The 22,425-nt window shown below is 45.1% G+C and overlaps 1 protein-coding gene across 1 annotated transcript in view; it reads left to right on the top strand.

Annotated features, from left to right (window-relative positions):
• RARRES1 (retinoic acid receptor responder 1) overlaps window positions 1–22,425 on the top strand; it is a 48,818-nt gene that overhangs the window by 6,685 nt on the left and 19,708 nt on the right. The window contains exons 2-4 of the mRNA XM_045811757.2: window positions 8,227–8,289; window positions 10,945–11,128; window positions 14,553–14,689. Of these exons, the coding sequence (XP_045667713.2) occupies window positions 8,227–8,289; window positions 10,945–11,128; window positions 14,553–14,689 (384 nt within the window). The remainder of the gene's footprint in view (window positions 1–8,226; window positions 8,290–10,944; window positions 11,129–14,552; window positions 14,690–22,425) is intronic.

Here is a 22,425-nt window from a genome sequence, read left to right as displayed (position 1 = left end):
TGAAGAAGTTTGCTTTTACTGAAATGGCATGACATTTATGTTTTCCTACCAAATGTGAAGGCTGGAGGGGACATTTGGAAGCAGAGTCTGTCAGGCCAGTGGGGCCCAGTGTGTGTGGGAAGGGAGATTAGAATCACCTGGAACTTGATGACAGCCGGAGTTAGTGGTCCCCACCACCCATCCCCTCAGCCTGAAAGCATGAAGCTGAAAGTTGTCACCACCAGCTCTAAGGCAACACGAAGGGACTGTGCTGAGCAACCACCCCCAGAGAGAGGAAAAGCAAGGACAGCGTTTCCCCGAGAGCACAGGCTTTTCTTTCTGTAGATTAGCTTTTGGCAGAATCGTGTCTTTGGAAACCTAGAGGCACAGCATTGTCAGGGCCTCCCTGCGGCAGCCGAGGGCAAAGGCTTCTTGGGGACGCCGTTCCTGCTCTTTCGTCGGCTCCAAGTTTTTGAGTGAGTGTAAAGGGGGTGTTAGGTTTCTAAAATGAAATAAATACCTATTCTCTATTCCTCATTAAGGTCCTCAGGTTTATTTGCAATATTCACAATTTCCAATATTTCAGTGACTTGACTTTAAACAAATAAACGTTGTATCTAATATAAATATGGTCCAGACATGTGCTGGAAGAAAAATCTTTGATCTGTTGGCATGAAAACAACCCTTTCTGTTTTATAGTAAACAGCTTTTTACTGAAAATAAGCCATGACTTTGTAGAGTCGCTATTAGAATGGGCAGTTTTAACTTCCTTTTTAAAATTTATTTTTAATTTTTAGAAGATTTTATTCATTTTTTTAGAACGAGCATGCATGAGCGGTGTGTGTGGCATAGAGAGCGAGAGAGAGAGAGACAGCGAGAGAATCCTCAAGCAGACTCCCCCTGAGCGTAGAGCCCAATGGGGGGCTGGATCCCACAACCCTGAGATCATGATGTGAGCCGAAACCAAGAGTCGGATGTTCAACTGACTGAGCACCCAGGTGCCCCCGTTTTAACTTCTTGATGCACACATAAATGCCTGTACGTGGCAAAGTAGCCTCCATGTAATAGGAAGCAAGGAGCGAATTTTCTTCAGCATTTTGTGTATTTGAACTGCGTCAGTCCAGAGCGCCGCCTTCAGTGTTCCTGCTTGCAGAAGAGCACACCCTCTGTCGTCACGGAGTTGACTGAGTGCACTCCCTGAAGCACAGGGTAGGCCTGCCATCTTAACCTTCTAAGGCCCGCGACCTAATTGCCAGAGACACTCTGCCACCCAGACTTTGAGTTACATTCCTCCGTTTAGTCCTCGTGAAAGCCTTGGGCCCTCAGAGTTGTCGTGCGCTCAGTGTGTCAGTCAGCTGTATTCTAGTGACCGTCACCGAGCTACTTGTCACTTCTACCCCTCCCTCAGAACTTCAGCGGTTCTACTCAGCTCCTCGAGAGCAGCTCTCAGATGGTGGTCCCCAGACCGGCAGCAGCAGAGCCACTTGGAACTCAATAAAATGCAGATTCCCAGGTTTGCAGACTCAGAGCTCTGGAGGTGAGGCCCACCGCGCTGTGTTTTAGCAGGCTGTCCCAGAGACTCTTGCAGCTGAAGTTGGAGAGCCACCACTCTAGAACAGTCTCTGTAAGAGACCTTCTCTAATCTGGCCCCAATCCACCATCCTAACCTTCACTCCAAGTACGTCCTTCCATTCACTTGCCAACCTCCCAATCCGGCTGCTCGCCTGCATGCCGGGACTCACACTCTCTTGCTTGTGCTGGGTGCCTCTCCCTTTCTCTCAGCTTCCCTCAGCCCCAGTCCTCCCTGGCATTTCCTCACCTGCACTGGCTCATGCTCCCCTTTCTACCTTACCTGAAATAGCGCATCCAGGGCTCCTTACAAAATCTCAGATCGTCTTCACTTCCGTGCTGGTGGGGGTTGTGGTGCCATCAGCGATGATACACTGAGGTCCTAACCCATGCACCTGGGATTCTGACCTTCCCTGGAAATAGTCTCTGCAGATGTAACCAGGTTAAGACGAAGCCATACTGCATTAGATGGGCCCTAAGTCCAATGATTGATGCCCTTAGAGGAAGACCACATGAGAGAAAAATGCTGTTTAAAGACAGAGTTGAGGTTGAAACGCTGCAGCTGCAAGCCAAGGAAACGTCAAGGCCTGCCAGCCACCACCAGCAGCCAGGGAGAGGCAAGGAGGGATTCTCCCCAGAGTCCCAGAGGGGGCACAGCCCTGACGATACCTTGGTTTTGGACTTCCAGCCTGCAAGACTGAGAGAGTATCCATTTCTGTTAAGGCATGTGATTTGTGGTACTTTGTTACGCCTGCCCTAGGAAACGGATACACATGCCTGGCCTGGCCATCTCCTTCCAGAAGGTTTGGGTGGTCTTGCCTATAGGAACCACGGTTATAAGCACAGTCAGTCTCCCTCTGCTCCCTGTCCCCTCAAGCACACATTAAACAGCTTTCTTTCCACCGTCCCTTAGAGGTTGCTGGCTCTGTCTACACAGCTTCTGTTCCCTCTGAGGGCAGAGCAGCAGTCTGGGGCGAGGCTTTATTACTTACTAGCTCTGTGACTTTGGGCAGTTGACTCCATTTCTTCATCCTTAACATGGGGCAATGGTAGTATCTACCTGCAACAGCTCTGGGGACGTGCGAACACACAGGCACCGTGTAGAACCACGAGAAGCATGGAGTGAGAGCCCGTTGTAGGTATTCTGGCTTTATCACGTGTTCTTTCCCAGGGGCCAGCGGGATGCTTTACATGCAGGCATAAAATAAATGCTTGGTACTGATTTGGTAAGGATTTGAGGAGCATGTCTCTTACCCTCTCCCCCAAAATTGAGTGTACTGAGTTCAGTCTTCCTTTGTGCACTTTCCTTTATGCATTTCCTCAAACAGGACTTTAAAAGCAGCCTGTTACCCTGCCTACTGCAAGGGAAGCCCCAAATCAAAGTGCTGCTCGTTGCCCGTTGGTTGTGAGGCTCGGCATATGCAAAGCGCACATGGGAGGGGGCTGCCTTTCTTAGCAGCCAGTGCGGGAGGGGGGGGGACCAAGAAACCTGGAAAACAAAACACACACAGAAGCCAGATTAGAATATAATCCATGTCGTTAGGGGTCCCTGATTATAAAGCATTTTGTTCTAGGCTACAGCCCATAAATCCTCTTTTATACATAATTAAAAAGAAATCTGTAGCAAAGAGCTCCTAATTCACCCCTGCAGGCTATACAGGCACACGGTCATTTGCTTTGTTTGCAGACTTTTCCTTTATATAAAGCGCCAATATTCTGGAAAATACGAGAACAGCATCCTGTACCTCTTGCTGTGTTTTAAGAAATGCATATGAGACTTCCTAATTTGTCTCCCATTTGGACAGTTTGGCAGTGGGGGGAGGAGGGTGAAAGGGTGTAGCACAGTGACCTGCTATTCCAGGAACAGTCCTTCCCTTCGGGAAGCCAGAACGGTTGCCACCTTTCCCAGAATTAGAGTAAGCTCTTTCAAGAAATATCTATTTAGTTTTTTGGTTTTTTTTTTTAAATAGCTATGAATGGATGGCTTAGCTTTGCACCATGCAGCTGTAGCAAGCCAAGAGCCAGCTGCGGAGCGAGGACCACCCAACCTGGGGAGTTTGGCCTCATCCCGGGAACAGAACCTCTAGATTTGAAACCACGTCTCATTTGTTTAGCACACGCCTCAAAGCTAATCCCACTAACCGGGAGAAACAAAGACCTAAATCTGAGATATGGGGTGAGGACATCCATGCTCAGTTACTTTAGGCTTAACATTTTTAAATGACTTTTTATCTTTTTAAAAAGTGTGTTCATGTGCTCTTGGTCCCAGGTACAAAGCTGAGGGAGGACCATGCCTCATTTCCAGGGCCATTTTTGTCTTTGGTCCAGGGAGGCTCCTTCTGGAATTTATTCTTTTATCCCCACTCACCCTACCCTCCCATGGGCCACCACTCAAAAAAGTCTGATGTGTTTTCATCTGTCAGTATTCTTATAAAAGATATTGTTGGGCTTGTGTGCAAATTTTTATTTAAACAATTTTTTATAAATGGTTTTATGCCATATATTTTTTGTTTCTGTTTTCACTCACAGAATTTAGGATCTATGTACATTGCTGTGTGTCATGGCGCCAGTTTGCTACCTGGCCCTCCGAATGGCTCTCTGGGGCCGGCACCCCCATTTTACCTGCCCACCCTCCAGGGACGGACACCAGGTTGCCTCCAGCTCCCACTACACATGTGGTGTCCCAAGGAGCACCCTCTTTTGAGTGGCCTGAACCAGCATCGCAGCTTCTCTGGGATAGGTACCCAGGGCTGGGTTTGTTAGCTTGCAGGGCACATGTAAGCTTGATGTGACCACGCAGCCAGACTGCTCTCAGTAAGCCAGTAAGCCCCCAAACCTGGCCCGCAGTTGCCCTAGCCACTTTCTAATTTATTGCCGGTCTAGTAGTTGTACAGTGATACCTCATGGCTTCTTCAATTTGCATTTCTCCGCTTCCTCATGAGTTCGAACCGGCCTTCAGAGCTCTGTTAGCACAATTCGGACCTGTGGAGTGCTCGAACAGTACCCCGCACAGACCCGCTAGGACATCTGTTCTGTAAATACAAGCATCATTTAAATGATGGTTGGTGTAGTCATGTCCTAATATAAAACTTACATTCTCGTGGTTATTTCTGCCCTTGAATTGCATTCAGTGTTTATCTTCCACTGTGGCCTTCCTATCTGTCCACCGTATACTTCTCTCCATTGCCCCTGTTCCCGCCTTGGTTCATCCACGGCCCTCGGCTCGCCTCTTTCAGTCTCTGTGCCCTGCGTTCACTCTGGACACCTCCTCACTGCGGCTGCAGCTCTCCACGCTCCAGCCAGAGGGATCTTTTAAAAATCTCTCCTATCTATGGCTTCCTATTTCTCTTACCATAAAATCCTCACCACAGCCTGCGGGCGGCCCCTCCTTATCCTGGCTCCGGTCTCTCTGCCCTCTGGCCCCACTGGCAGCTCCTCGGGGACCTTCCTCCCCACTGTTCCTCCCCGTGGAATGATTTGCCTGCACCGCTGCCCCCCCCCCCAAGTCCATTCCTTCTTAATCTTCACGGTTCCGTTTAGAGGTCACTTCCCTGATCCTGAGGCTGGATCAGTCCCCCAGTTATCCTTTCATAGCTCTTAAGTCGTCTACACTCAGATCGTCAGTTCCACGCGGATCTCTTTGAAGTCCTTGTCCCCCGCCCCCCAGCCGTGCCGAGGGCGCAGGCTACCACTGTCCTGCCGAGTTCCAGCATCTTGCACGGGCTCCGAGCGCAGCCAGTCCTGCAGTGGGGGTCGCACAGCCAGAGGGAAACACAACCCCGAACGGCCGGCCGGGGGAGCCCGGAGCCCGGAGCGGACGCGGGCTGCTGCTGCTCCCCGGGCTTCTCGCAGGAGCACCGCGCCGCCGCCCACGGAGCCTGTGACTCACGAGGAAGAAGGCAGCCGCCTTTGTGGGAGAGAAAAGCTCCGCGTCTTGATAACTGATACAGTACAACCGAAAATACAAACCTCTTATTTTGGACAACATGTGGATGCTTTTAAGAGTGCCTGATTAAAATAAGGAAATCAAATCAGCAAGGAAAATAACTCTTCAAAAGGCCGGGCGCCATTCTGACTCAGCCCGCAGCCTTTGTTCATCGAGTTCTGTTTCTTTCCCTACGAAGAGAGTGCGTACTGAGACCGCATTTGCCTCTGTGTGTTTTCAAATATATCTCAAGTAGTTTATTTAAAATATGCACAGTCGTATCAAGGATGAGGAAGACTTTTGTGAATCCTTGTCGATGGCAAAGAACCACCCCCCCCCATGTATTATTGATATGAAGGTTGGTGGTCCTTGGATTCTTCTCTCTGTACACAGTAGGTCTTCCCTGGGGGGTTGCATTCAATTCCGTGGCTTCAACCACTCTACCTCCACTGAATCTCCTACAACATTCAGCTGCCTTTTGGACTTCTCTCCCTTGTTCCTGGGCATCAGGAACCTACCTACCTACCCACTCTGCTTCCTCCTTCTCTTCTTATGAATGGTCTCCCCACCCATCCTGCCCACCCCCAACACCAGCCAATGGGGGTGCCTGACTCCTGTGTAGGAGGCCTATTCTCAGGGGGTCCTCAAGTGGATGCAACAAAGGCCCTGCCCGCAGCAGGTGAGAGGGCCTCAGGGCTGGTGCAACAAGCGGGTCAAGGCTTAGAGCCTGCCGGCAAGCACAGGGGCTGCCTTCTGTGAGTACTAGTTCTTGGTGGGTGCCCGCGTGGTGCGGGAGTCACAGGCAGCAAGGCCGCCGTTCCTTGTGTTCCTTTAACTCGGGAAGCAAAGACCCCAAACTGGAGGAGTGTCAGAGACTGAGGCCGTGGAAAGTCTTATCCAGTGACTTCCACGCAGATCTCAAACCCGTTAACCACTCATTTGGGAGCTTCAGGCAGGAGTAAACCAAAGCAAAAGCAACCTTGACTCCGTGTTGCCATTCTTCCCTACCCTGGAACTTGGGCAGGACTCTAATTTCCAGCATAGTTCTTTCTCTCCCTCAGGTCTATAGATTTTACTAATGATAAAAATTGTGAACATACATTGAACTTTGACCCTGACCCTGTCTAAGCCCTTTTATGCCATATCTTATTCTTCACAACACCGTAAGTACTGTAGTTATGTTTACTGGGAACTCCCTCCCCTCTGAGTTCAGGATCAAGTTCCAAGTCCTCTTCATTAAAAAAAAAAAAAAAAAAGAGGCCTTCCATAACCTTGCACCAGTCACCCCACACAGCCTTTTTTCTAGCTTCATTGCCTCCCCTGGAATGCCAGCCCCTATACCCTATTCCCACACCCTTGCCCAGCCAGTCCGTGTTCCTCAAAGAACTAGTTCAGGCCTCCCGTGCGGTAGAAAGCCTCGTGCACTTAGCCCCTTGCCCACGTGCAGCTTTCAGCCACACTGATGAGCCTGCTATGTCTCTAGTGTCTCTAGTGCCTGTTGCCACAGTACAAGTGGGTTTCTGGTAAGGCTGGACTGGATGTTCCGGTTCTCTGTATCCCATCCCCCACCCCATGCTTGCCAGGGTAGGTGGCCAACAGTGATTGAGGGAGAAGTCAGACTTGTGTGTGTGAATTCTGTAAATTGAAATCTGTGTTTCAGCTTACCCCAGAGCTTTCTCAATATTAAAAATGAGTCCTAAGCAAACTGCCCTGTGCTGTGGTCTGGGTGCTCCCCCGTCTCCTCCCCCCCCAGTGACATCTATACATTCACATGTTTAAATATTCTTTACATAAATAATTGCCAGAGAATCCTATCCCTCCATTCTCCAGCTTTCCAGAATTGTTTAAGGATCTAAAATAGGAATGGATATTCGGCCTATTTAAAATAACTATCCTGTTTGGTTATTGTGTTCCTGGGCTAAGATTTAAAGAAAATCAGTGTTTCCAGAGTCCAACTTGATGGCAAATAGCATGAGTTCTTCTAAACAGTTGAAATTGCCTCAGTGATACGGCTTTGTGCGTCTAAAACTATGCGCTGGAGTCGCTGACAAGTTTAATAGGCTACACGTGCATTTCCAGAATTTAGAAATACATGCGCCGGTGAAAGCTGCCAGGGAGGGAGAGCCCGTACATTTGAGGATCTTCAGTGTCAGTGCTCCATCCTGTCCCAGACCCCCGGCCCCAGTGGCAGGTCCCCTCTGCCCACAGACTCTGGGGGTGGCTGCTTCCCTACTGTGTGTTGGAGCTGAAGCGTCCTCCCCAGGGCGTCCTCCTGGGCCGCCTTAGTGAAGGTAGCCACTTCTGCCCACCCCCCCTCCTTCATTTACCACCATCTGAAAAACCCATTATCTATAATGGGGTGCAGCGTTGCCGCCATCTTCCCTGTTGACCGTGAGCGGCATGAGGGCTCTCCCTGGCCGGCACCCTCCCAGATGTCCGGGCACCCGGGGCGGGGAGAGGCGCTCCCTCCCAGCCTGGCCTGCACACGTCGCTCTCACAAAGCCAACTGGCCCCTCAACACAACCATTTCCCCCTCGCAACCCCCTTTCGTGAGTAGGTGTCACACTAGCACCAGTGTATCACGATCAGACCGAAATTCGAGCTCTTTTCTCCTTGTGAAAAAGGACTGATTTTATTCCGGTATAAATGCTACGGTACCATTTGCATGCCATGCTATCCCAAGAGAGTGATTCTTGGATAGGAAGGTGTTAACAGAGCTTCTACGAGGCTAAGATTCCATTTCTATGTTTCAGGTTAATCCAAAGAAGGAATGTCAGGTTGACCTGGTGTTTACCACAGATCACTATAACCCAGAGGTAAGCTGCCATAATTGGTGAAGTATCCGATTAGCTACTCATGTGGATTTATTAAAAAAAAAAAAAAAAAGTGAAAATCTGAATATATAGCGACCTGGAGGTTAGCTCCTGGTTTGGTTTTTTTATGCTTTCTTTTCTGTTCTCAAGAATTGAAGAACAGAGCTAACAGACTGAACTCCTTCAACTTCATGGCCTTATTGCATTTAAAACAGTCCCCAGAGCCACTGTCCCCTCCTTGCTTTGCCCCTGGGAGGGAATTTCACAGTCCCTTCGGTTCCGCTTCTAGCACCTCTGAATGCTCAGAATGACTCATTTGGGAAAATGTCAACCTGTTCCTCTTGCTGTCAGCTGTTGACACTTCCCGTTAGAGGCTGGCCTCGCACGAGGCCGATCCCGGGAGCATCCACACAGAAGTATTCTGTAAAACACAGAGCAGTACCAGTGTGCCACAGGCATGATGAATGTCTCTGCAGTCCCGACCAAGCCAGGCCATGGTTTGCCAAGTTTCCTTTACCCGTTCTTAGGGAGAGAGTAAACAGAAGACTCATACACAAATTAGAGCCAGATGACCTGCCGTGGGCTAGGCTGGGAGTCAGCAACTGGAACATGGCTGGAGAGACCAGCCCAGATGCTCTCTGTGTGGTGCTGAGTCAAAGCAAGCAGCATTGCATTAAGTGTCGGGGGGGGGGGGCAGAGCTTCTGAGGGGAAGGCATGACCCCCGCCCCCCAGCCCAGAGGGAGGCTTCTGGAAGAATGCTTACCATTATACAGAAACAAGTTCTAACAAGATGACAATGTATTCTTACTTTGCTACTTCACCCAAGAACTAAACATTTTCTTTCTTTTTTTTTTTTTAAAGATTTTATTTATTTATTTATTTGACACAGAGAGAGACAGCGAGAGAGGGAACACAAGCAGGGGGAGTGGGAGAGGGAGAAGCAGGCTTCCAGCGGAGGAGCCTGATGTGGGGCTCGATCCCGGAACGCCGCCGGGATGACGCCCTGAGCTGAAGGCAGACGCTTAACGACTGAGCCACCCAGGCGCCCTGAACTAAACATTTTCTTAAAGCATAAGGAAGACCCCTTTGATTTCTAGTGTTACAAACTGAAAATGTTAAATTAAAGCTAAAGGGAAAATAATTACTAGACTATTCTGACCAACAATGTTTCTGTGAAGAGCACAGTTAGCTAATTGAAATGTTCCATTTCAGAGGATGAGGAGAGTGCTTTGCTTTGATTCTGTGGAGCTGTTTCCGGGTGGGGGTGGGGCAAAAAGGAAGGAAAACCAAAGGGGACAATACCCGGTTCCTTTTCTCTTTTCTGGAAACAGACACCAAAGGAGATTTTGTGCCAGCTCTCTCTTCTGCCTTTGATAAGCCTCTTCCGGGATGCTCCCTTCACCTGTCTTCTAGGCTGCCACCGATAATTAGGATTTTAATGCTGAAATCCCCTCTCATTCCAAGTAGCACTCACAGGACTAAGAGTCTCCCGTTGGAAAGCATGCTTCAGTTCTTTGAGTTAGTGCTAGAAATGGACTTATTAAACAGATCCAATTTTCATTAAAATTTGTTTCCTTGTGGGCTTTTTTTGTTCAAAGTTTCTTTTTGGTTGTTGTCATGCAGTTTCAATGACTGTACAAATGCAAAGAGCTGAGCTGCTCAACCAACCACGTTGTAACAGGAGTTCTTAACTAGAGGCCCATGGATGGGTTTGGGTGGGGCCGTGACTAGTGGCCCATGAACTTCCTCAAATTCTAGGCTCAGTGATGATGGTCTGAGCATACATGCATTTTTCTGGGAATAGATTCTGGCTTTTTGTTGTTGTTGGGGTAAGGAATCTGTGCCCTGTGAGGATACAGAAGCACTGTCCTCTGGTCGAGTCATACGTTTAATGTTTACTTGAGGCATCCAGCTGTCCACCTCCAGGTGTCTCTGGGTTGGGAGATAAGTGAGGGTGATCCCATGATGCTCCGTATGTCTGCATTTAAACATGGATGCAAACAGACATCCCTTGAATTGGTCCTATTTGGGTGACATCTGCCTCTATTCCTTCCAGATCAGATCTTGGACTAGCGAGAGGGGTTAGTATAGAGCCGGGGTTTTGGCATCAGACAGATGTGAGCTCAATTCCTGGCTTTGCATTTACTAGCTGTGAGACCTTGGAGTAAGTTCCTCTTTAGACTTCAGTATTTAATCTGTAAAGTGGGTATAAGAGACCTGAATTCATAGGGCAGTATGACGATGCACTTTTGTTAATGGGAACAAGCTTCATCTTTTGGTTCAAGGTAGCAAGCTTGAGGTCCAGCTAAGCACTATGTTCGTCCACAGTAGAGAATAAAGTACCCACTGTCCTTGAGGTTTGAACCAAGCAGTACTCAACAGACATCAACAATCTTTCTTTCCAGTAGGCCCACCATTATTGTATAAGGCATCATCAGAAAGCAGGAGTTTAAATGGCAGCAAATAGTGAAGGACTGTTGTGTTCAGGTGTGAGCACAAAAATCACTTTCCACAAAGCCAAGACCACGGCCTCCATATGGATGCCAGTGCGTGCCGCCACATACGAGGAACTTCTCAATCCTGTGTGTAGCTGTGTGTTGGCGTGGGTGGGCAGTGATAAGTAGCCATTCTGTTTAATGCCAAAATCTTTATTTCAGGACGGTGAGGAACGTTTGGGGAAATGTTCTGCTCGAGTGTTTTTCAGGAATCAGAAACCCAGACCGGCCATTAATGTAACTTGTACACGGCTCATTGAGAAGAACAAAAGACAACAAGAGGATTACCTGCTTTACAAGCAGATGAAGCAACTTAAAACCCCCTTGGATGTGGTCAGCATACCTGGTATGAACGAGTGTCTGGAATCTCTGTGTTAGGGAATGCATGTCCTTACTAAATCTGAAGTAGAATGATCATTTACATTTTTATCCCCAAAGTGGCACTTTAATTCATCTATTGAATGTGGTACACCCTGTTATTTAAACAAAACTCAGAAGAGTCATTTTCCTGTCATCTCCAGGACAATATGGCAGCTCCATCAGGAGCTCTCTGTGCCCTTGTAAAGATTTTATTTATGTATTTGACAGAGAGAGACAGCCAGCGAGAGAGGGAACACAAGCAGGGGAAGTGGGAGAGGAAGAAGCAGGCTCCCAGCGGAGGAGCCTGATGTGGGGCTCGATCCCAGAACGCCGGGATCACGCCCTGAGCAGAAGGCAGACGCTTAACGACTGCGCCACCCAGGTGCCCCTCTCTGTGCCCTTGTAAGCTCCCCACTGCCCATCCCAGACAGGGGTCAGGGCAAGAGCTCAACCTTCAGAGAAGAGGTGGAGTCGCCACAGGGCGTGCACGTCGGGCTGCAGTTTTCAGGGCTGAGCCCAGAGTCTGAGGTGACATTTCTAAAGATTTGTGGTGTTGGCCTTGGAAACAGGTGATGAGACACCATCGCAAGACCCCCGGTGCGCACTGCCGACGTCAGCGCGGGACTGGGCGAGCCAGCCGCCTCGGGGCCTTGCTGGGAGGCTGCCGCGGAATCAAGTTTGTCTCATTTAGGTCAAGAGCTAATGGGCAGCGCTGGCGTCTTTAATAAGAAGTGAGCCCTGCCCTCCGAAGTGGCTCGGCTGAAGGGAAGCAGAGCCCGTTCGTCCTGACGCTCAGTGTTACTGAGTGCGTGCGTGGGCAGTGCTGGACACTCAGCACTTACTGGCAAATCCAATTTTCAAAACCACAGAAGTCATCTCTGGACTTGTGCTCGGGTATTAAGCTTGACATCAGCACTCCGCATCCCACACTCTTTCCCGGCTCCCTCATTTGCCCAGCGGCTGAAAGGGACCCAGGTCTGCATGGCCGGACCTGTGGTCTCCACTCCTGAGAGCATCTGTGCCCCCTCCATTTGTCGAGACTAAGTGTTCTTAAAAACCTGTAGGCAGAATACTCCTCGCCTTTCTACAATTCAGAAGCCTGGATGTTTCTCGTAGTAATTCTCTGACAACTCAACTTAAATCCTGTCCCAAAGAATTATGAGGGACAATTCAAAATCTTAGGTTGTAGTAGAATTTGCTTATATTTAGTGCTGTCTGCAATAGATGGGCTAATGACTGATGCTTAAAATCTACAGTTATTTAGGGATTTTTCCCCCTTTAGAATTAGCTGGGGAAGTAAAATTTTATATATCCTCCTTAAAACACACATTTTAGAAATGGTATAAGACCTTTTCTTTGAATATTTGCTATGGGATGACTAGATTTTGGACACTTTTTTTGTGCAGGTAAACTGCATTATGTTCATTTAATACGTCCTACACGCCCACAAGGATCATTCTGTAACAAACTGAGTGTGGCATGAAGCTCCAAAAACTTCTTTAATAGAGGGTACCTTTCTATTAACAATTTACAGGTTCCACTGTCACTTTAAGTTCAGTGGAGGCACATAATGGTACTATTTATAGCTTATCTGTGTATACAAAATTATTAAAACTGGAAAGGTTTGGTTTTAGACAAAAGTGAATCAGAGCAGCAGAGCTTCCTCAGATTGGCCAGTTCAGATCTCAGCAGCCTCTGTTCAGTCCGCGGTCGGTCCGCGGCGCTGGGCTTCTGTAGGGCGGCGTTCTCTACAATTGATAGGTGAGACCCTCTAATCCATTTCAGGATATCCTTGCTCCACACTACTTTTCCCCTCGTGGTCGTTTGGTTTTTATGATGAGTACAATTTTCACTTTTCTGATGAATTTACAAACTTCCTCTGGATGAGCCCAAGTACACTACAGAGGAAAAAACTGAAGAGCTGGGAACAACCAGCCTAAGTCCTGCGTGATGAGAATCACCTGAGTGATTCCCGAGCCGTGCTGCCGGCGTTTATCCGCTCAGCTGTCCCCGTTACTCCCGGCGCTTAGTGTGACTAACTTGCCTACGAGCAGGGGCATTGTGGAGCTCGCAGTGGCCCTGTAAGATGAATCCCGCGGATGAAGGAGGCTTTCACTCTCTCTCACTCCCACCCCCCCCCCCCACGCCACGGGAGTCCGAGGCTCAGCTCATACCTCTTCTCTGTGAAGCCTTGTCCAGATCTCTCCAGCCCAAGGCAACCTCTCCCTTCCCTGTGTTCCGTCAGCATTTCGATGCCCCTTCTCTTGAGCAACGTATCAGCTGTGTCTCCGCAGTGTCCACAAGTGGACGGTAGGGACCCATCCTCGGGTCTCTCATGGCACCCAAGCAATCCATGAATGCTCCTTGCATTGACTGTCATTACAAGCCAGCCAAGTCAAGTTCCACCAGTACAAAGAAGAACTTATGCTAAAGATTACTTTCCCAAGAAAGATTAGTTTCCTAATAAGTTTGTTCCTATTCCTCACATATTATGCTATTGTTGGGCCTTTATTTAAGCATATTTCCTCCAAATTGCATAAAATGATGGTCCATGAACAGTTATCTCATAAATTCCGTGCTAAAACTTGAATTCCTAAAAGCCACAAAAGGTAATTTATTAATCCTAGTATCCCCACCTCTTGCAGTGTCTGATATGAAGTAGGTTTGTATAAATGTATGCTGAAATAAAATGATTGCCGTTCCAAAAACAGTACCACAGAAAGAACCCACTTGATTTCTTCATGTGTTCAGAATCAGTGACAGAGATACTGCCAATTCATTGATTAGCTTTAAAGCCAACGATCAGAGAAGGACAAAGACATTTAGCAATTGGCAAAGACCATTGCATTGACCGTAGACCCAGACCAGAAGGTAATGTGAAGATAATTTATAGACTTTTCAGTCTTATTTTAAAGATTTTATTTACTTGAAAGAGAGAGAGAGCATGAGTGGGCAAAGAGGCAGAGGGAGAGGGACAAGCAGACTCCCCGCTGAGCAGGGAGCCCGATGCAGGGCTCGATTCCAGGATCCTGGGATCGTGGCCTGAGCCGAATGGCAGTTGCTTAACCAACTGAGCCACCCAGTCTAATTTTAAAATGCTTCTCAACTAACTAGACTTTAGATTAACTTTGAGTATCATTATGGTTGTTACTTTGCATTAATATGGTATAGCAAATAGCCCTTAATTTTTTGGTAGTGGCTTTACTCAGAAGGATACGTTGAAGCACATAAATCTCCATATGATGTAGAAACAGAAAAGAACAAATCCTGTGTCCGGCACGAGGTCTTGCTCTAAGAGAGGGCTGATGTGGCTGAGTGTAAGCTGCTATTTCATTCCTGAAACATACGAAGTTGTGTCTCCAAAATGCCATAACGAAAATGTGCTTTTTTTTTTTTTTTCTCCCTCTCAGATAGTCACGGACATATTGATCCCTCTCTGAGACCCATTTGGGACTTGGCTTTTCTTGGCAGCTCTTACGTGATGTGGGAAAAGACAACCCAGTTTTTACACTACTACATGGCACAGATCAGCAGTGTTAACCAATGGGTAAGAAAACAATCCTGAAAATTAATATATGTTGTAAGAGATACAACCAGTGCGGTGTTCTAAGACTAAATTAATGTGATGGGGCGCCTGGGTGGCACAGCGGTTAAGCGTCTGCCTTCGGCTCAGGGCGTGATCCCGGCGTTCTGGGATCGAGCCCCACATCAGGCTCCTCTGCTAAGAGCCTGCTTCTTCCTCTCCCACTCCCCCTGCTTGTGTTCCCTCTCTCGCTGGCTGTCTCTATCTCTGTCAAATAAATAAATAAAATCTTTAAAAAAAAAAGACTAAATTAATGTGAATCTCTAGTTTTATGGAAACAGTTTTACTTGCATTTCACTCATTCAGTAAATATGTCCATGCCTGCAATGGACCAGGTGTAGTTTTAGAGAGTGTGGATTTAGCAGTGAACAAAAACCACAGTGTAGCTGCCTTCACTGAAATTAATTCTAGTGAGAGAAGATAAAGACAGTGAACTAATAAACAGCTAATCTATATCAAATGGTGGTAGTAAGCGCTATGGAAAAAATCAGGGAGAAGGGAATGCAAGGGGTTGGTAGACTTGCTACTTATATTGTCTCAAGTAAGGCCCCTCTAATTTGACCAGGGGTGACAGTGGATCAGGCCTAGGGGAAATGAGTGGACCATGCCTCCATAAGGGAAGAGGATTTTAGGCAGAAGGAACTGAGGGCAGCAACGTGGCTGATGGGTTGGAGAAATAGCAGTGGGGCTACTGTGCTTGGAACAGAGTCAGCAAGGGGAGTGTGCCAGGAGATGAAATCAAATGGAGAGGCCCAGTTCCTGTAAGACCTCACAGGCCAGTAGAAGAACCTTGTCTTTTACTCTTTAGAGGGTTTTTAGCACAGGAGTGACATGATCTGACTTACAACACCATCATTCTGGCTGCTGTGTTGAGAACAGACCAGAGAGAGACTACGTGGAAGCAGGGAGACCAGCGAAGTGTTGGCAATAATCTAGGTAAGGCCTGGGGGTGACTGGGACCAGTGGTCACAGTGGAGGTGGTGAGAAGTGTTTGCATTCTTCATACAGTTTGAAGTTAGACCAACACAGTTTGTTGGTGGGTTGACTGTAGATCTATCCAAGAGCGAGAAAAGTCAGGGATGAGTCTGAGGATTTTGGCCTGAGTAACTGGAAGGATAGAGTTGTCATTTACCGACTGGGGAAGACTGAAGGGGGAACAGATTTGGGAAGAAAGAAGCTTGATTCGGGGCAGACTGAATTCTAAATTACCATATAGACGGTATTTAAAGCCACAAGAGTGGACGCCGTCACAGAGAATGTGTAGATAGAGAAAAGAAGTTCTGTGTGGAGTCCTGCGACACTTGTAACTTCAGAGGTTTCGGATATGAGAGAAGGTGTTTCAAGGATGAAGCTTGACTGTGTCCGGTGCTGCCGGAGAATCACATACGACGAGGCCTGAGATGGACCGTTAGACTCAGGTGGTCGGAAGTCATTGGAGAGCTTGTCAAGAGCTATCTCACTGGCGCAGTGTGTGTGAAAACTTGAGTGAAGTATGTTGGGAAAGACTGGGAGAAGGGAAGGGGACACTCCTCTCTTTCGAGGAATTGAGCTATAAAGGGGAGTACAAGAAAGCAAGGGGCCGTAGCTGCAGGATGGGTGAGCACAGGGTTGAAAGAGAGTTTGTTTTCTGTTGCAGTTTTAGGTTGGAAGGTTTAACAGCATATTTATATGTTGATGAGAAAAATCCAATAGAGAGGAGCAAAGGAGGACTTGTAGGAAAGCGAAAGAAGAAATGTTGGTGTTCATATCTTTGAACAGGCAAGAGGATAGGATCCGTCCAGGAGATGCTCTTAGACAGGAACGGGCAGAGTTCGCCTGGAGGGAGGGCCGAGGCGCAGTGTCACGGACGCTGACGGCAGGCTAGATATCCTGGTGGGAGGCATGGAAGTTCTCGCTGCTTCTGTGTTCTCGGTGAAGAATGAGACCAAGTCATCATGTGGGAGCAAGGATAAGAGCAGAGGAGTTGGAAGTGTGTGCGTGGGGGGTGCATGGACTTGGCATTGTGCAGCCCTACGGGCTCCTGGAAGGAGCTGCGCTCATGGACGTAGAGGAGGACCACTTACGCTGAGCTTTCTGGGTGTGGGTGGAGTAGGCGGAGAGGTGGATGTAGCCCACGTAGGCGTTCTTCTCAGGAAAGTATGATGTAGAGAGAGAGGGGCATTTCCACAGGAAACAAAGTCAACTGCTCTGAGAGAGGCAAGACGAGCTCACCTTAAGTACAAATTTCTAAAATCCACTTTCTTCACGGATGGGTGAAATAGTGGATTCACCTGTGGGTGGACCATTAGTGAATATCTTCTGAGTACCAAGATTTGCCCGTTATCAAGCCCTTAAAAAATGTTTATTCTTTAAGTATAGTTGATAGTGAATGCTACAGTAGTTTCAGACGCACAACATAAGGATTGGACACTTCTGTACGTTAGCCGGTGCTCACCAGAAAACTGTTACCATCTGTCACTGCGCGGCGTGATTACAGTATTATTGACTCTATGCCACGTGCTGTACTTTTCATCTCCATGGTGTGTGTATTTTATAACTGGAAGTTTGTGTCTCTTAATTCCCTTCACCTAATTCACTCATTTCCCCTCGTCCCCACCTCTGATAACCATCAGTTATCTGGACTTATGAGTCTGTTTTGTTTGTTTTGCTCTTTATATTCCACATGTAAGTGAGCTCATATGTGTCTTTCTCTGCCTGGCTTATTTCATTATTACTGTAGCAGCCTCGAGGTTCCTCCACGTTGTTGCAAATGGCAAGATCTTCATTTTGCAGTTGAGTCATATTCCATTCCACTGCACACCACATCACCCTATCCATTCATCTACTGATGGACACTTAGATGGCTTCCATAGCTTGGTTAGTTATAAATGATGTTGCAGTGAACAAAAGGTGTATGTATCTTTTCCACTTAGTGTTTTCGTTTTCTTTGGGTAAATGCCAAGTCGTGGAATTACTCAATTGTGTGGTATTTCTATTTTAATTTTTTTGAAGAACCTCCATGCTGTTTTCCACAGTGGTTGCGTCCCTACAGCAGTGTGTGAGGGTTCCCTTTTCTCCACATCCTTGCCAGCACGTGTTATTTCCTGTCTTTTTGATTTTAGCCATTCTGACAGGTGAGAGGTGGTATCTCACTGTGGTTTTGATGTGCATTTCCCTGATGATGAGCGATGTTGAGCATCTTTTCATGTGTCTGTTGGCCGTCTGTATGGCTTCTTTGAAGAAATGTCTATTCAGGCCCTCTGCCTATTTTAATCAGATTGTTTGGTGTGTGTGTGTGTGTGTGTGTGTGTGTGTGTGTGTGTGTGTTGAGTTGAATGAGTCCTTTATATATTTTGGATATTAACCCCTTATCTGAGAAATTATTTTTAAATATCTTCTCCCATTCATAGGTTGATTTTTTGTCTTGGTGATTTTCCTTTGCTGTGTAGAACCTTCCATACTGGTGTGGTCCTACTAGTTTGTTTTTGCTTTTGTTTCCCTTGCCTCAAGAGACATATCCATAAATATGTTGGTAAAAGCAGTGTGCAAACATACTGCCTATAGTTTTTTGTTTTTTGTTTTTTTAGGAGTTTTAAGGTTTCAGGTCTCACATTGAGGTCTTCAATCTATTTTGAGTTTATTTTTGTGTGTGATATAAGAAAGCGGCCCAGTTTCTTCCTTGTATGTAGCTGTCCAGTTTTCCCAACACCATTTGCTGAAGAAACTGCCTTTTCCCCATTGTATATTCTTGGCTCCTTTGTCATAGATTAATTGACCATATAGGTGTGGGCTTATTTCTGGGCTACTTTGTTCCATTGATCTCTCTGTCTCTGTTTCTGTGCGAGGACCATCCTGTTTTGATTACTGTAGCTTTGTAGTATATCTTGAGATCTGAAATTATGATACTTCCAGTTTTGTTTTTCTTTGTCAAGATTGCTTTGGCTATTTGAGTTCTTTTGTGGTTTCATACAAATTTAGGATTATTCTAGTTCTGAGAAAAATGCTGTTGGTATTTTGATAGAGCTTACGTTAAATCTATAGATTGCTTTGGGCAGTATGGACATTTTAATAATATTCTTCCAATTCATAAGCATGGCATACCTTTCCATTTGTGTTGCCTTTAATTTCTTTCATCAGTGTCTTATAGATTTCAGTGTATAGGTCTTTCACATCCTTTGTTAAATATATTCCTAGGTATTTTATTCTTTTTGGTACAATTGTCAATGGTATCGTTTTTTTAATTTCTCTTTCTGCTACTTCATTATAAGTGTATAGAAATGCAACAGATTTCCATATGAATTTCCTATTCTTTTTTTTTTTTTTTTTCATCAGAAAGGATGGTCTGGGGACACCTGGGTGGCTCAGTCAGTTTAGCGTCTGCCTTCGGCTCAGGTCATGATCCCAGGGTCCTGGAATCAAGTCCCACATTGGGCTCCTTGCACAGCAGGGTGCCTGCTTCTCCCTCTGCCTGCTGCTCCCCCTGCTTGTGCTCTCTCCCCCTCTCTCTTTGACAAATAAACAAATAAAACCTTAAAAAAAAAAAGGATGATCTGTTATACTATTGGCAATAGTAAATTGATTCATAAAACTTAACAAAACTTTTTAAAGAATGTGTGACATTCCCTTGTACAATCTTTTTGTTATTTCCCTTATGCCATTTAATAACACCGAACTTATCTTTATTAACCCCCAAAATAAATCATTTCTTTCGGGAAAGGTTATTCAAGAGATACCAGTTGAATTTATCTCAGATATTTGTTTACACAGGTATTCTTTGTAGTTAGCTTACTCTGAAAGCTCTTTGTATTTTTTAAATTATAATTTTAGTATAGTTAACCGTGTTACATGAGTTTCGGGTGTTAAATGTAGTGATTCAACAATTCTATACATTACTTAGTGCTTATCATGGTAAGTGTACTCTTAATCTCCATCACCTATTTCATTCATCTCCCCACCCACCTCCCCTCTGGTAACCATCACTTTGTTCTCCAGAGTTAAGAGTCCTGTTTTTGGTCCATCTCTTTTATTTTTTGCTCCTTTTTTTGTTTCTTAAATTCTACAAATAAGTGAAATCATATGGTATTTGTCTTTCTCTGATTGACTTATTTCACTTACATTATACCCTCTAGGTCTGTCCATGTTGTTACAAATGGCGAGATTTCATTCCTTTTTATGGCTGAACAATATTCCACCGTGTATATAGACTATTCATCTATCGATGGACACTTGGCTGCTTCTATAATTTGGCTACTGTAAATAATGCTTCAAGATACATAGTGGTGCATGTATCTTTTTGAATTAGTGTTTTTTGTATTCCTTGAGTAAATCCCCAGTAGTGGAATTACTAGATCATATGGTAATTTTATTTTTAATGTTTTGAGGAACCTCCATACTGTTTGCATTCCCACCAATAGTGCGCAAGGGTTCCTTTTCTCTACATGCTTGCCAACACTTGTTTCTTGGTGTTTTGATTTTAGCCATTCTGAGAGGTGTTAGGTGGTATCTCTTTGTGGTTTTGATTAGCATTTCCCTGATAATTACCAATGTTGAACATCTTTTCATGTGTCTATTGGCCATCTGGGTGTCTTTTTTGGAGAAATGTCTATTCATGTTTCCTGCCCATTTTTAATTGGATTATTTGGTTTTTTTTTGGTGTGTGTTGAGTTGTAAAAATCCTTTATGTATTTTTGATACTGACCCTTTATCAGATATGTCATTTGCAAATATCTTCTCCCATTCATTAGGTTATCTTTTAGTTTTATTGATTCCCTTACTGTGCAGAAGTTTTTTATTTTGAAGTAGTCCCAATAATTTCTTGTAATGCTTTTGTTTCCCTTGCCTGAGAAGACATACCCGTAAATATGTTGCTGTGACCAACATCAGGGAAATTACTGTTTGTGTTCTCTTCTAGCATTTTTATAGCTTCAGGTCTCACATTTAGGTCTTTAATCCATTTTTAGTCTACTTTTGTGTATAGTGTGAGAAAGCGGTCCAGTTTCTTCTGTATATATAGCTGTCCAGTTCTCCCAACACCATTTGTTGAAGAAATTGCTTTTTTCCCCATTGTATATTCTTGCCTCCTTTGTAAAAGATTGACTATATAATCATGGGTTTATTTCTGGGCTCTCTATTCTGTTCCATTGATCTATGTGTCTGTTTTTGTGTCAATACCATACTGTTTTGATTACTACAGCTTTGTAGTGTATCTTGAAATTGGGAGTGTGATACCTCCAGTTTTGTTCCCTTTTTTTTTTTTTTTTTTCCCAAGATTGCTTTGGCTATCCAAGGTCTTTTTTTTTTTCCATACAAATTTTAGGATTGTTTGTTCTAGTTCTGTGAAAAATGCTGTTGGTATTTTGTGAGGGATTGCATCAAGTGTGTAGATCGCTGTGGGTAGTATAGACATTTTAACAATATTGTTTTTTCCAATCTATGAACATGGAATATCTTTACTTTTGTATTTGTCATCCTCAATTTCATTCTCTTATTCTTTATAGTTTTCAGAGAATAGGACATCTACCTTCCTTGATTAGCTTTATTCTTAGGTATTTTATACTTTTTGGTGCAATTATAGATGGGATCATTTTCTTATTGTCTCTTTCTGCTATCTCATTATTAGTGTATAGAAATGCAACAGATTTCTGTATCCTGTGACCTTATGGAATTAATTTATCAGTTCTGGTAGTATCAAACTATAGTGAAAGCTGTACTTCTTCCTTACCAGTTTGGGTACCTTTTATCTCTTGTCTGATTGCCGCAGCTAGGGCTTCCAGTACTATGTTGAAGAAAGTGGTTATAGTGGACATCTGTCTTGTTCCTGACCATAGGAGGAAAGCTCCCAGGTTTTCACCATTGTGTATGATATTAACTGTGAGTTTTTCATTTATGGCCTTTATTATGTTACAGTATATTCCCTGTAAGCCTACTTTGTTGAGGTGTTTTGTTTTGTTTTTAATCATGAATGGATGTTGTGCTTTGTCAGATGCTTTTTCTGTACCTGTTGAAATGATCATACAGTTTTTGTCCTTTCTCATATTGATATAATGAATCAGTTTGATTGACTTGCAAATATCGAACCACCCTTGCATCCCAGGAATAAATCACACTTGATCATGAGGAATGCTTTTTCAAAGGTATTATTGTAGTTCTCTTTCTTTGTAGTGTCTTTATCTGGTTTTGGTATCAAGGTAATGCTCATAAAATGAATTTGTAAGCTTTCTTTCCTCTTTTTTTTTTTTGGTGGGGGGATAGTTGGAGAAGAATAGGTATAAACTTTTCTAAATGTTTGGTAGAATTCACCTGTGAAGCCTTCTGGTCCTGAACTTTTGTTTGTTGGGAGTTTCGTGATCACCGATTGGATTTCATTGCAGGTGGTCAGTCTGTTCAGATTTGCTATTTCTTCCTGATTCAGTTCTAGGAGGGTCTATGTTTCTACAAATTTCTCTCTTTTAGGTTGTCCAATTTGTTGGCATATAATCTTTCATAATATTCTTATAATCCTTTGTATTCCTGTGGTGTCAGTTATACCTCCTCTTTCAGTTCTTATTTTGTTGAGTCCTCTGTCTCTCAGTCAATCACTCTCTCTCTCTTAATGAATCTGACTAAAAATTTATCAATTTTGTTTATCTTTTCAAAGAACCGGCTCTAGTTTCACTGATCTGTTCTACTGTGTTTTTTTCAGTTTCTACTTTATTTCTGCTCTAATCTTTATAATTTCCTTC

The sequence above is a fragment of the Ursus americanus genome, chromosome 20 (assembly GCF_024610735.1).
Source record: "Ursus americanus isolate L20-20 chromosome 20, mUrsAme1.1.p, whole genome shotgun sequence".
NCBI classification, from domain to species: Eukaryota; Metazoa; Chordata; class Mammalia; order Carnivora; family Ursidae; genus Ursus; species Ursus americanus.
This window is presented reverse-complemented; position numbering and strand designations above follow the sequence as displayed.